Source organism: Nothoprocta perdicaria, unplaced genomic scaffold (genome assembly GCF_003342845.1).
Source record: "Nothoprocta perdicaria isolate Ctin4 unplaced genomic scaffold, notPer1 scaffold_154, whole genome shotgun sequence".
Lineage (NCBI taxonomy): Eukaryota > Metazoa > Chordata > Aves > Tinamiformes > Tinamidae > Nothoprocta > Nothoprocta perdicaria.
This window is the reverse complement of record NW_020454694.1, coordinates 690,765-706,678: the sequence shown is the minus strand read 5'-3', so window position 1 is coordinate 706,678 and position 15,914 is coordinate 690,765. Positions and strand designations below refer to the sequence as shown.

General features: G+C 35.9%; 1 protein-coding gene across 1 annotated transcript in view; it reads left to right on the top strand.

Annotated features, from left to right (window-relative positions):
* Positions 1–15,914, top strand: part of SUGCT (succinyl-CoA:glutarate-CoA transferase) — a 278,027-nt gene that overhangs the window by 101,228 nt on the left and 160,885 nt on the right. Inside the window, exon 11 of the mRNA XM_026035002.1 lies at positions 4,833–4,935. Coding sequence (XP_025890787.1) covers positions 4,833–4,935 — 103 coding nt within the window. The remainder of the gene's footprint in view (positions 1–4,832; positions 4,936–15,914) is intronic.

Below are 15,914 nucleotides of genomic sequence, written 5' to 3'. Positions count from 1 at the left end.
AAGGTTCATACCACAGACTAGTATGGTAAAAAGCAATTCTTTGAAGTTTGAAAATAACTGGTAATAATTGAAGACAACTAAGTTACAGATTTGAAATGGTTTTACAAATAAATCATAGATAATTTAAATGGCATTTATGTGATTATATCCGTAACAGATGGAGTATTTTAGGGGAAAAAGGGATTCCTTTGGACATATGTGATAAGCTGTAGTTCTACAGTGTAAGTCGCATGGTTTGAGCCCTCCTGCAGTCGCTCAGCATCACGGGGCTCTGCGGCCAGATGAAGATTCACTTGCAAGTGTCCTGCTTCAGCATTCAGATGCTGTGCAGTCTTTGGCATTATTCTGTCACTAGTGTTTTAAGTTAGGAAGATAGACCATGATATAGACTTTTTTTTTTGATTAAAAATAATTAACTTCCTACTGAAAGAGAGCAGATAGTATTGCATTTTTTTTAATTAAGAAAAGGAAGAGCTTACATTCCAAGCAGGAAAATATAAGAAGCGATACTAAAGGAGAGAAGAAAGTTTTAAAACAAATGGTAAAGGAAAAAAGAATGACAAGACCTTGAAAATGCCCACAGATAGAGCTTTCCTTTTTCAAGGAAGAATTCCAGTCTTTTTTCTTCTTTGGAGAAGTCCCACTCCTCAGTTTTCTTTAGGTGGTGTTTTGGAGTCCTGAGATCATATCAGTTGATTTAGCAACCTAAGCATCAGCCTTTTGCTAGGAGGAAAGCTTATGGTATTTATTAGTGTAAATGCTATTCTAAATTTGTTCTAAATTATTCAGACAAAGGGAAGGACATAGGTTAGCACAAAAAAAAAAAAAAAAGGAAAGCTTGTGTAGCTGACATTAGAGAGATATAAACTTCAGCATTTTAAAATTCCTGCTGTTACCTTTAGTTAGTTTTCAAAGCACATTTCTCCATTCATGCTGTGCAATGGATATTTCAATATAGAAAGCATAACTGAATGAACCAAATACTTCAATACTGCTGCTCTCAAAATCTGCATAATAGACCTTTATTGGCAGTGGTGGTGTTCTGTTTTGTTTTTAAACAGTTTGCTTAACAATATGCTCTCAACAGCCTCTATTCACCACAAATAAAGGAAGCTATTCTACATCAGATTTAGGTCAAGGGTTTCAATTTCAAGAGAAAATGATGCATGTCTCCTTTGTGGGTGGTGGAATGTTTACATCTTTGCTTGAGTTTAAAGTTTTCAGGAATTCTCTTCAACCAGCATTAAACAAATTAATAAGACTAGGGCAGTCATCAGGTTGAATCTTGCCTTCAAATTAAACATATTTTTAAAGCAGAATATCACTTATTTTCCACAGAATTATGTAAGTATTTGCCTGTTGCCTGGGAAGCAAAACAAAAAAAAAAAAAATAATTTTTCAGAATATGTTTTGCAAAACTTGCATTTACCTCACCTTATACTCACTCTGACTATCCTTCAAATCCAAAATTCCTTTTAAATTTTTTTAATTGAGGTAACCATTTATAATCTTTTTTTAATAAAGAGAACTGCTAGGAATATAATGTAGCAGGGCACAAACCTGAATTTATTCATTACTAATTGATCAGGGAAGTTATCATGAATGAGAGAGATATTACTGGGAATGAAAATGACTTCTTAGTTTTGGTCTTCAGTACAATTTTAAAGTACTCTTACAGATGTGTTTTCTTAATAAAAAGGAGATAATAGTGGAGGATGTCTGAAAAAATAATAGTGGAAAAAAACTAGTAATTCATAAAAAGAGGTTTTAGCAGGCTACATATTATGGAACATCTCTCTGTAGGAATGTGGCTCAGTTGCTAGCCCAAGTCAACACAGTTGCATATAAAGAGCTATATTGGAGAACTGAATTAACAAATATTGTCTCAGTATTTAAAAGGCATGTACTTACAGAGAACAACAGACTGGTAAACTTTAGTTACACTCGTTAATTGGATGGATTTGCAAATATGAACTTGCAAAAATACTTGATAATGCAATTTTGTAGACCTGAATGTGCACAATTTATGGAAAGGAAATTGTGCTTCAGTGTTCTATTACATTTCTTTGACATTATCAGTAAACCAGTGGTTATTTCAGAATGGTTAAGCCAATATATACTCTGAGAAGATTTCTTTTTTTTATATAAAGAAGCTTGCTAGTCAAAAGCCACTGATCATGCTTAGTAGTGGCAAGATGATGGGCAAATATGGTCAGGATCTAAATTTAGGAAATGGAAAACAAGAAGTGAGAATAAACCCTAAGTTTTATTTTGCTTGCAGGCTTGGAGCAGGTGRGAAGAGCTTTCTTGCAGGCCCTACATTAACTAGTAGTGGTCTGGAGTGGAGAAAGAACAATATTTATAGGCAATATACATTAATTAGGTAATTTAAGACCAGGAAGAACTATGAAAAACTAATGTATATAGGTGTGGAATAGTAGTTGAAGGCAGTGTTGATAAATGCACTGGGAAAAGGAACAAGAATTTTTCATACATTTTGCCAGGTTCTAAATAAGCTGCAGCAGCCTCAGGAAGGGGATCTGGGCRGTCCCCAGGAAGCTCTCCGAAGATGGGTGGAAACAGCAAGAATCGGAAATGACAGTAATATGGAAATAATACAATGCTGTTGAGTAATTAAATGGTGATTCCTCTTGATAGTTCCACTTATCTCCAACAGGATTAATAAAGAACTTGGAGAAGGTCAGAAAAATGTAAAGGATATTATGAATAGCGTGGGAAACTCCTTTATAGAAAAATATTTAGACTAGGCAGTAGGTTGCGCCCCAAACATTAGCAATAGAAGTTTATGAACAAAAAGGATATGTGCGATTTAAGAATTGTTGCCAAGCAATGAGCACTGAAGGAAAATATAACTTGCATTATATAGAGACTTAAATCATGCTTTTCTGAGAGATTAGTCTGTAATGATGGAGGAGGAAAGAAGATATATTTCTCTCTAAGATATATTTCTCTCTATGGTTAACTTCTTTTTTTCTCTTTGTCTTTCTTCACTATGCCTGGTTATGAGTGTTGTGAGAAATGGGATACTAAATTAGGTGGATCACGGATGTGTCCAAGAGTGGCTTCATCTTCGTTGCTGACTATATCTTCACTATGAAATAACTTTAATATTCAGTGATGTGTATAACTGCAAGTTGCAAGAATGTTTTCTTCAGAAGTAATGCTTTGCAGTGACACAATTAGTACATTTTTAGCATTTTCCAACTTGTTTTTTTTTGTGATAGAACTTCATATCTGTTAGTTTTGGGTATCTTCGCACCTTTTAGGTGGTAATTTTTACTCCTATTAGTAAAAGCTATATTTCTGGGGAACAGAAAAGTGCAACTTGTGTATATTCCTGTTTTCCTAGAGTGAAAAATATTTTGAGCATCAGAATTAATTTCACAAAAGCTGGGGGAAAGTTTCTCCAGTACAGGAAAAAATGCATTCCTTCAAAGGCTTGGATCCATACTTATGCAGTATATTTAATATCATAGAAACTTATCACTATCACTAGCTTCTTTCACTGGTTAATTTTATTTATTTATTCTTTTTTTTTYYTTTTTTTTCAGTCTCTAAATATAGTAGAATCATTTCCAGCCAACTGCTGCAAGTATATTAGAAAAGACTTGCAAAACTGGCCTTTGTACTGATTGATAGTGATTGCCTTTGGTGTTTTAGGGCATGCTTGGCTCTCTATCCCTCTTCTGTCTTCTACCAGGAATAGCTTGGTTCTACCAAGCTTCTCCCAGGAACAGCTTAGAAAGTTTTGGCATGTGAACATTTGCTGTGAGCAGAACTCGATGTCATTCATGATAACACTGAAGTAACTAGGAATTGAAGGGCTACAGAACGCTAGGAATTGGTGTGCCTTTTATGTAGGGGTCTATTAGTTTCATCTCTGTAATCTCACTTTGTTTCTTTTCAGTATTGTACATACGATGCAGTAGATCTTTCCTTTATCCTGGTGGAAAAACTCTGTGTTATTTATCTTGATAGAATTTTAGATAAGAATGCCAAAGGAGTTCCCCTTTGCTTCAGAGTTTGAGGGCCACAGATGATACATGCTCCTGAAGCATTCCCAGCTAGAGTGTTTTTTCAGGTATTTAGCACTGGAAAGCAGGCATGGGATAAAACCAAAAAAGCTTCTCAAAGAGGTGAAAGACAGAAGTGAACTACCAATTCTRCAATGGAATTACTACAGAGAAATAACGTAAACTTTTTGAATGCTGTAAAATGACACGGCCCCTTGGGTTGAACGGTGTAGGCGCAACGTGCATGTACTCAACCGGATGTCCTTAGGCCAGATTATACAATTATACAACAAATAAATATGTACTCAGTGTAGCTATCTGACCAAAAATGTTAATTCTGACATATGTTTTAGATGTAACAGGAAAAATGCCGTGGTGCTTTAAATCAGCCTTTAGTGAACAGTGTTGTGTGTTAGACTCATACTGATATTATATCTATCCTTTTATTGTTAAATAAATACCTAAAAGAAAACAAATGTGGAGCATGTTAGTATAATTAAGGTCTGGAGGAAGCCCATTGATCCCTATTTGGAACTGCTGATAATTTAACTTTGCATCATTATGGGATTGCTTCAGACAATCAGATGGAAACATAAGGCAGCTCAGTTCTTTCCCCTATGGCTTTGGTTTTTGCATTTCCGAACAACACGTGTACTGTATTTTTGTTATGGTATTGACTGCCCAGGAAGAAATCAGTGGGGAGAGTATGAAAGCAGTGTGAGAGGGAGGAGACGTGCTGTTCACTCCTCAGAACCTGAAGTGTGGAGTTTAAACCACATGCTTTTCATTTGTTCTTAGGTTTTCCGAAAAAACAACCATCGAATGGTTGCAGCTCTTTGAAGGTAGTGGGGTTCCATATGGTCCAATCAACAACATGCAGCAAGTATTCTCGGATCCTCAGGTTTGTTCTCACCAAGCCTTTTCTATACATTATTACATGTGTTTTACAGATACTGAATAACGGTCATTTATCCTCCCAGGGTATAGTAGAATAAGAAATGATATTACACATCCTCAGCTTACATGTTTGGGAACACATGCCATGCCACAGTGTGCTACGGCATAGGTGTTCCTTGTCCTCTGTGGAAACTGCCCTTCAGCAGTGCCTAGGAAAACAAGGAAAGAAAATGCAACATGCTGTTAAGCAGATTTGTCAGATAAATATTCAGGAAAGTAACCTTCTTGTGCTTTCTGAGTAATCTTTTTTTCCTTTTATTTTTCTGTAGTTTATGAATAACTAAAATCTATACTGTTCAGGAAAAAGAAAAGGCAAAATTTTAAACRGAAACATGAATATGAAACAAAATCTGATGAAGAAAGATTTTAATCTTTTCTTGGGCTAGTGTTTTCCTGAAGTGAGAGTGATTCAGCTTTTGTAAATATTTTACTGAATTCCATCTATACTTAAAGGATATTTTTACTTTCTAGCACCTGTAGAGTTGTAACATCTACATGTTCAGTGATCACTCCCCTTTTTCTTACTGTCTGGCTTATGGTGTGTTGATGATTCTAGCACAAATTCAGTGTAATAGTATTCTAGAGTTATTCTACTGTGCATTGAAATGTCTTTAACATCATTTCTAATAATGCAAGTAGCCTTTTCAACAAGGACAGTGCATTTTTTAAGAGTGCCAACCTATAGTCAAAGTTCTACTCATAAATGGATCTCATGAAGAAACAAAAGACCAAGGAATGAAAAAATCCCTGGTTCATTTCAGTAACCTCCCCACTTCCCTGTCCCCCCAACCCCTTCCAAAAACAATAAAGGAAGAGAGAGAGAGATTGGCTATTAAAATAAATGCCMATCTTGGATGTGTCTATATATTGTCTGGAAGCATCTATCAGGAGTGTGAAAAGGGTTATAGCTTTTTGGAAAGAACAGCAAACATATTCTTCTATCATAGAGATTTATTATACTTGAAGGGAGGTTTATGTGGCTACCACAGTGACAGAGTGAAAGTTCCCTCTTTTCAGATTAATATGCTCTTTCTCCTTGGAATGAGGTAGCACCATGCTGTAGCGGGCGCTTGGGCCAACTTTCCCACTTCATAAATTCACAGGGATTAAGTGTGAATTTTGAAGAATATACAGCAGGAATCTTGACTTTACCTGGTGGACTTTACTTGGTTGTCTGGTTATATTTGGGGCAACACTGGAAAAAAACATCCTGTGTTTCTTCTGATGCTCCRTCAGATTTTTTAAAAAATCAGTTCCAAAGTGCAAGGTGCCCGTTTTAAAKGGCCCTTTAAGTCCCTGGACATTATGGATGGCACTTGCACCCCAAATTGAAGAAAACTTTGTGACCCTGTTCTTGTTCATCCTACTTTTAAAGTAGTATAGCAGAATTAGCCTATCCCATATTTCAGAATACTTTCTCAGAAAGGATCATCCTTATCTTTAATTTTTCTGATAAAACTATTTGCACTTTTRAACCCTGCTCTAAAATAAGTGACACTCGGTCACTGCATTCTTGTTGTTCTTGGAAACTAAAAGTTAGCATTTATGGTAATATTGAGTGTTATGAATTTATTTGATTTTTGGTGCTGTCTGCTTTGTTTAGCATTTTCTCCCTGTTATGATTATTTTGAAGGGAATAAAAAGACGGACTCTTGTGTGTGGTGGTTCCCCCCCCCTCCCCCCCCCTTTCTCTTTTCCATCTTGAAAACTGGGAAGGAGTTAAYCTAGCTTTTAAGTCAAGCTATTTACACCACTGATGTATGTTTAGGAGAAATGTCACTTAACTTATGTTTAATAACCTTAGTTACTAATACTGTGTAACAATAAAATGTGATTTAAAATGAATTTACTGTACCCAGTAATCTGCGTGTAAGTACATTTGCTTTCAACAACTGCATAGGCTCCAGAAAAATACTAAACCTGCTGAACTTGAGTATATACAAACTAATCTACCTGCAAAGCAAGATGCTTAGATTTTKTAACTTGGTCTGGATGCTTCCCATCTTGAGTGTTAGGAGCAGTAGAAAATCCTCCAAAATGTRTAACTAGGAGATCTGAATCTCAAGACAATTCCATTGACTTTCATGACCGTTGTCTTCCTAATCATTTACACATTTTGGTAGCTGTAAAGCAAAAATCATTCATTTTATATGCGCACACACACACACACACACATATACACACATATACATTTTTATATGTGTGTGTGTGTGTATATGTTACATGTATTTGTGCAGACGCACATCACTGGTGACCAATACGCACTGTGACTATGTYGACAATCACCCAAGTACCTGCCAGCGTTCCTGTCAGTAATGCCCCAAAAAGCTTTCTGGTGCAGTGGGAAGTTAATGGCCAAGGACCAAAATCCTGGGAAGTGTAGGGCGGGAAGGGAAGCAACTCTGAGGAGGCGAGAAAGAGAAGCTGAAAGAGAGGACTGATGTGGCATAATGGAATTTAATCAGCTGAAGGTGGGTTGATTTTTTTTTTCAAATATTATTTTATTTTAACTAAATGGACACGAGGACTCTGAAGGCCAAGTGTGGTTTGTATAGCTTTTTTTAAACTGAGATAAAACAACACATTTTTGATCCCAGGACATTTTGTTAATATCATTAACTGCTTCAGTTGTACTCCAGGGGAGCTGCCAAAAAACATGATTTTTTTTTTTTTTTTTTTTACTCAGTGAAGAGTGCCAGGTGATACTGTTTTTTCCATGAATGGAGTGAAATATCCATTTTTCCCAACTGATTATAATCCTTTACTCATTCGTGAGGTTAAAATGAATACCACAGCCACTTGTACTGCTAAGTCGATCAGTCTGTGCATACAAGTATATGCCTGTGTGCTGCAGCATGTATGGTGAAAAGGGCTGAGAGAAACAGGGGCACATCCAGTAGCCAAGGGGGCACGTTCCTTAAAACGAAGGCAGAGGACAGAATGTTTGTGGAAGTTCCTATAAGCTCTTAGTAGTACAGTATAGACTGTTTTCATAAAGCTTTTTACAGTCAAACTCTATTTTAGAAATATGTTCTTTTAACTAGGCCAAGATCGTACAAAACATTAAAGGAATTCTTAAAAAGTTTCAAAAACTTACTAGTGACCTCAGTATGGTCCTATTTAACATACCCTCGGGAACATGTGTATGAAATACAATGTGGTTTGAGGGTTTCCAAACAAAACAAACTTAAAAGAGAATACCATTTTAATAGAAACTATTCAAATTCTCCCAAAAGATAAAGCAAAACAACAGGTACGTGCTGTACCGCAGCTAACTATGAAAGGACGAAGATCTTTGCTGGTTAAGCAAGGAGAATATTACTACGATTATTTTATTATTATTAACATTGTCTTTCCTTCTTTCCCAATGTGATTTCTTTCACGGTCCTTTTACAGTACTGCTAAGTTCATCCCATTGCTGGTACTTAGGAAACAACTAAATAACCAGACATATTAATGGCAGTTTACTAAATTGGTAATTAATATTTTTCCAAACYAGAGCCATACTCCTTGATGAATTTTACTGTATGGATGTTGCCATTTGAAAGTAAAAATGAGAGCCATAAGAGGGTACCTTTTTTTCCTGTTTCTTTTTTTTTTTTTCACCTTTTTTTTTTTTTCCTTTAACAGAGCAGTTACAGTCATACCACACAAGTTGAGTATATCAGGTGTAAGACATCACCCCGATGCATCACTTCTGAGAAATATGGGGAGGGAAATATCAGAGCTGAAATATCACAGCTGGCCCTGATTTCAGCTCCTGCCAAACACCTGCAGACTCTAAAAGGATACCAAAACAAAACTCCACCCTATGGCAAGAGGCCATCCCTTAACAACCCTTCCCTGACTTTGCATCACTATAAAAATTAATTTAACATTTTTTACAGAAACCTTAGTCTTCCTGTCCCAGAAGGCCCTTACAGTTCCTTTAGCTGTTGCTCTGAATATGCCCCAGAAAGAAACAGAAAATTGAAGTATTAAAATATCTGATAGCTGGAAATTATCTGATGTTTTCAGTTTATTATTTGTGGAAACTTATGAAGCTGGTAAATTTTTATTAACCTCAAGATCATCGCTTATTCTGTAAGTCATTTCATTTGAACACAACCTGGCAAAAATTTTGCAGCATCTGGTAAAAGCTTCTACAATCAGTGTTGTGAACACAGAAAACAGCAAAAGAAATAAAGTATTTTTATTTCTACTTTTTTAGAAAGCATCTSATCTTTTTTTTTTTTTTWAAAAAAAAGGTGATGCATTTTATGGGCCACATCGTTAATTGCTTTTGCTATTCTTTGTTGAAATAGACTTTTGTGACCCACTGAGGGCTGTCCAATTTGAGTAAGATTATATTCAAGTCCGTAATACTGCAGGGAGTGGTTTTTTACATACAGAGGTTTCTGCAACTGAAAAGCAGTTGATGAAGGCCTGAGGTAATACAATGTGTCTGGAAGCAATTCCTAGCAGACAAGGGGGGGGGGGCGCGGAAAACTGAATTTTGCATGTGTCTCTTAAATCAGTATTAGAGCTGGTCGGAAATTTTCCAGTGGAATGTTTTTCCATTGAAAAATGCCGGTTCATTCAAAGTGAAATATCCACAAGGAGGTGTCTAAAATAAAATTTTATTTTGAAACAGAAATCGAGCTCCATTCTGTGCCGTATTGCTAAGCTGAAAATGTGCAATACGTAGTTTTGATTTGGTGTTTCTAGCCCATCTTTTACTTCAATTTATACATTTTATGTAATGGAAAAAACAAAGCAACCCATACCCAGCCCTTTAATTTGGTCAAAAGTAGTTCTTTCATACTAAATTACAAATGCTCTCAAGCTTCTGGTTTGTGGGAAATTTAGAAAGTGAAGTGGAAAGCGTTCAAAGGTGGAACGCAGTTTGAAGAAGTAAAATGGAAAATCCAGTTCTAAGACTGTTTGTAGTATGATTCCCACATATACACAAATATGCAGGCTTTTATTTGTTATGAGAGAGTTCTGTATCCAGATGGACTCAAAATGAGACATAAACTGGGCTTTGGGATGATGAATATGGCAATAGGAGGTGTTTAAATTTGTGTCGTGTTTTCATTATCTCGTGTTTTTTTGTCTGGCCTCACTGATCTCACACAGACTAGCAGAGCTCTTGCTATGGAGAACTTGTAAAATGTGTAGAATTTCTGYATCAATATGTATGGTTAGTCTTGTATTTTTGTTATGTCTTTTTTACACAGATAGAGATCTACTGTATAGAAAAGAAAAATAGTGGAAAAGGAAGTAGTTCACTACATTTTATTATGAAGTTTTATTTTCATTTACTTGTAACTTTGCAGACCTTAATGCCTTGAGTGGAAATTTCCAGTGCTGATCATGTGCCTATGTCTGAACTTCACTTGGAAACAGTTTAGATAATTGTGTTTACTATACAATTGTATATATAGATATACATTATATATATAAAATATATTTTATATATTAAAAACATATAAATGTATGTACTGTATTTTAGGACCAGTTTAGGGCTATCTATTGTCTAGAATATTAATGTATTCTCACAATTGGTCTCATCTGGGAGCTCTCCTGCCTGTATTTGAGATAAATATAAATATATATTTGCACAGAGACTTTAGTTGGGAGCAGGAAGGTATATTTAATGGATGAGTTTTTTGTTGCCCTTCGCTTCCACGCTACCTGGTTGTGAATGAAGAGTGATGGGGTCATGGGTATTTAGGAAGGGGAGGAGGAAGAGGGAATGGGTGGAGGAACATGTTGGAGCTACATGGTGRGATAAGCATAGACATTGGAGCCAGTCAGTAAAGGTTATGAAGGGAAATGAGAAGGCTAAGAACATAGGCGTCTGGAGSGGGAAAATGGATTAGAGGTATAGGAAAGATCAGCAGACACCAGAAGAAAATGTGGCAGCAGCTGATTCAAAGGTATGATAAAGAATAAAAGAAGAAGAGTAGAGGCTGGTGAGCAGGAACAGTAGTATTTACAGCAGTAAAGGAAAGCTGGAAGATCTGTATCTCAACATCAGAGTTTCCATTTCTAAAACTTACAAAACTTAGCCCTTAAAGCAATAAATAATAAGAACACAGACATGAGGAAATTAATGGACAACCTTATTGAACATAGAAGATCCTTTAATTCGTAAGCACTATGATATTTTTAAAGCTGGTGTCATTTCTTTCTGGTGTACCCTCATCTTCCAGTGTATAGGATGGACCTTTTTGTTCCGTAGAGGTGCATCTGTTTGCCTGGTGTTGTTGTCTCTTGGATTGCTAGTGTMTTTGATTCAGGATATGATAAGCTGGTTAGAGAGATGAGGGGTCGCAGACACAAGCTTCATCTTTATTGAAGTTGCAGGGAGAGAGTCTTGTTTGACATTCATTTCCCACATAGTTCACAGGTACTTTGGAGAAAGTCACTTCAATCAAAATGTTAAAAGGTTTCCTTTTAAATGTGTGTTCCTAATTTTTTTTTAAGTGTTTGCTTTGTGACACCATATGCTAAATATTCAGGAGCATTTAGCTCTGAAAGATTTAAATGAAACGGAAAGTGTTTAAATGACTTTGGTCATTTAAAAATGTGATATTGTAGAAAAAGCAGGAAAAATCACAAAGCAATGCTTTTGACTTTAGCTTTCTCTCTCTTGAGAGAGACATGAAATTGGTACTTTTCTAGAGGCGWTACTGTAAAGATATAGTTGCTGTGCTTCTGAAAAATTATGATTCTTAGGAGAGGGCATCAAAGAAATCTCTTCAGTAAATTAGTTTTGTATTATGTGATTTGATTGATTTGTAATAAGGCCTGGAATTCTACAATGTATACCTTACAAATGTGAATTGAATCCCTTTTACTTCACTGAGTAAGGAGAAATGGTTTGAGATTGTGTCTAAAGACTGTGCTGTATTTTGTTAGGGCATTCAAATCAATGATGCTTAATAGGGATATTTTTAATTTTCTTCTCTAGTTTCTTTTCAATGGACATATGTGTATATTTTATGTATTTGGCTAGTACTATTTGTTYCCTGTGGTGAAAAGATTAAAATAAGTAACAGAATACTAATTGCTGAAAAGCATTTCATTCAAGGTCTGTTCTCATAAGAGAGTCAACTGTGTTTAAAAATAACATACCAGGCATAGTTATTCAAAGTTACAAAAAGTCAGTCACCTAACATCTTATAGCAGACCATTTTAGAAGGAGACTGTCAAAAGCCATATCGATGTTTGCAGCAAGGAATATAGCAAAAAACAAACAAACCAACAAACAAAACTTTTGAAACCTTTCAGGTCTTTGTTAGGTTTAGGGTTCTGCAGTACAGACGCTTGTTCCCCAGCTTCTTTCACTAGTTTCTGTCCTTGCAGCACTTAGACATTCCCTAGTCTTGCCTCTCATCAAAGTGATTTCAAAGGATCTGCAATCAGGGTCTTGCATTACTGGAATATGATTGGGATGTTATCCAACTTAGGTATATATACTAAGCTAGATGATGTATAGCTTAGAAATCCCCCACAGGGCACAAGCCCAGCCCTCACATCTGCTCAGGTAAATGTTGCACCTCAAAAGAGAATGAAATTTATACAAAGTTGAGTTGTATTTATACAAAGTTGGGTGAGTGTAAATTCTGTTATGTTTAGAGGGGGAAATATGTGTCCATCCTATCTAGTCTCACAAGCCAAGCAGAGTGTGTAAACACTGCAGCAATAGATTCAATTGGTTCTCGAAAAGTTTGTTCATCTGAGCATTTTCTGAAGAGCCATTACTAAGTGATGGTCAGTTAAGCATGGATAGTCTTTGCCTTCCCAGCAATATTTACACTGTGAGAATATCTGTATTGCCTGTTGATTGACTGACTTACATGACCACAGATAGTCAAATAAGAAAGTGCCATTTTTTGTTTTAAAATATTTTCCTAAGTTGACATTTATCTGCTTACTAAGCAAAATTTATAGTAATATCAATAACTAACACTTTGGCATTTCACAGTAGAATTTAACATGCTTCAGTATATAGCTGCCTCTTGCAAAGGATATATTTAAAAAATTATTGCTGCATTTTATATTCATCACATTAATTGCTACTCTGTCTTCTTGGTGCTCATGTGCAGATAGTCTGGATTTTTCTATCTTTCCCAGGGAGAAAAAGGGCGAGATTTTATCATAGTTCTTGTTCACTTTTAAATAGTCTTGTTTGTAGTATGACTAGTATGATGGAGCTCAGTAGTGTGAGTAGTGTTTTGTAGGCATCAAGATAATGTATTTTGGAGAACAAGTATTTGGCACCTTACACTTCTGTAGCTACTTCTGTCTGAGAGATTCTGATGATAATGTGTGTATTCCAGTAAGGACAAAAATAAAGTGGAAATCAAACTTAAAAAAATAAAATGTTGCGTATATAAAACTTCAGTTAGTGTGTGATCTACAGCTGCATTTCTTGAGTGTTCCACTTAATGTAAAAGCCTTAGCTCAAAGCATCACCCTTCTCCATCATCCTGAAATTGAGTTTCAGGAGCTCTCTTCAGCCTAAGTTCATCTCAGAGTCCCACTCAACTGCAGAAAAAGAAGTGATATTTTGAGCTGAGACGCTGACTTGCTCACTTTGCATTATACTTATGCAACAGCGTTTTTAAAAATACACTGCTTTCACTGTATGGTCCTTACTGACAGGGAAGAATACTTGAGCAATGAAAAGGCAAGTATGTAGGCTGAGTAGGAGTGGATATTGGAAGATTTAGATTTCCAACCACTACAAAAAGGCATTAATTAGCCAGGCAAGCTTTCACTGTCGTTTCCATTTTCCTTCTCATCCCTGGCTGATTTCATGTAAGTTTGCACTGTGATTCAAGTAGACAGTTTGTCAAGAAGCAGGAGGCATTTCCTCTCTGGGCACGGCCACCGAGGCCAGGAGTGTTATTACCCTTGTTTTAAAGAACTCATCCGAAGCTTAAAACCGGCCACATCCTTCAGATGTCAGCACTCTGCACAGCCAGACACATGTTGAAATTTTCTCCACACTGTTTCAATTGGCTCCTTAGCAACCGTAGCATTTAATTACAGCAATTTAAATTGGAGGTTGTGTCATTTTGTAGATATACATATATATATWTTTTTGGTATTGCCTAGAAGTCTTGGTTAATTTTGTTAGTGATCTCAGGTATTCTTTGAAACACTGCTTTTTGCAGGCCYAGAAAAAAATATCCTGATGTATTTTTGAATAAAAAAATAAATGCCAATCTTGATCATGTATAGAGAAAGGCCTTTGGGGTGACACTGTTGCACGGAGTGACACCAGAATCATATCATGGCTCATATAAGAGCAAGAAGGTATAGCTGTTCATATTTTKGTGTGTGCCTGCAATGTCCTATTAAAATAAATATTCATGTAACGGAAGAGTCACCTCAATGTGAAGGTAAAGCATTGAAGATCATTAATGGGGGTGAGCCAGAGGCATACATGAAGCATGCCAAGAGTGGAACTTCAGGARTTTTCAGTCAATTTAGGAATGGCATAAGAAAGGTACAAGAATAAATCAAAGATATCAAGCAGAAAGTATTATCATGTGAATCCCAGTCTGATTACTATGCAGGGGGCGGAATGGGAGGAGGAGAAACCAACCCAAAAAACAAGAGGAAAAAAAGAGAAGAAGAGAACCTCTTAAAAACATCTTCCCAGCAGTTCCTCCTTACTTCCTTGGTATCTGCTGTATATCTGTATGGTCACAAGAAAACAGGAAAAACAGGATTTCTGTAGTCCTTCCTGTGATGCTCAAGACTATCCATTCCTCTGTCTATAACAGCCAAACACCTTTCTTTCRGTCATCAAGATAAAGAGATATTTAGAGCAACTTTAATGTTTAAATTGGATGTGTAGTAGTAAATTTCTGTTTTCCACTTCTCTCTTTTCTACCTTATTCCCTGAGAAATAATGAAGTTAAATGGCAGGAAAAGTATTTACTGACAACAGAGCATGAAAACTAACAAAAAGGCTAATTCCTGATGATCCCTTGGATTTAGGGGCTTTTTTGTAGAAAAATATAGGAAGAAGGAGACTAGCTTCACAATTTTAAGATGGAAGAGCAGGAGAAAACATATTTCAGGTTATTAAATGATATGTTCCTGTCCTGATTCTAGCCATTTTTTCTTGGTACTTTGAAGAGCTAAATTTAATGGTAGTTTTGGCCAAATTTATGCAAGGCYGTAGCCACAGTACAGGCATATCACTACTGCATCCCCCAGTTCTGCAGGTAGGCTTGCCTGCCTGACTTTCAACGTGTCTCTCATAARTTGATTCTTTAATGATAAAATAAAATTGAATTTAACTTGAAAACCAGGATCTATGTGCCAGCTTCTTTACAATGTTTATTTTTGGGGTGTAATATATACACAGCTGATTCTGGTATGTTTTCTGTATCAGTGGAAATCTAGTTATATTGATAGAGTGTTCTTGTATAGCTTGTTCTCCATCCTGAAATGATGCATTTAAGAAGGAATATACTGAATTTTGTGTGTGTTAAATATTTAAATGAAAAGAAATAAATGATATGCCAAAGTATAAAATCTGTGCATAATAATTACATACAGATTTAAAATTTATACATATAAAGAATAATGAGGAATGATCTCACCAATATCAGAATTCCAGAACATAGTATTATTACAAAGGAGTCTTGCTTACTGGTCTGTTGGTTTACTTAGTAAAGCATCAGACCTGCCTTAAATTTTGAGAGTCTAAAATAGCAAATAAAATAGTTTGTAACTTGATTTAAAGTGGTGAGGGTGAAACACAACATGAAATTTGCTGGAGTATAAAACTTCTGTCTTTATATGCTTGCCTGTGCTAAATGAAGTATGTTATAAATTTCCCATATCTTGTTCTGTCTCTAATTGCTATTATTTGCTCAAAACCTCTGAAGAGGTTAGAGAGAGTGATAAAAA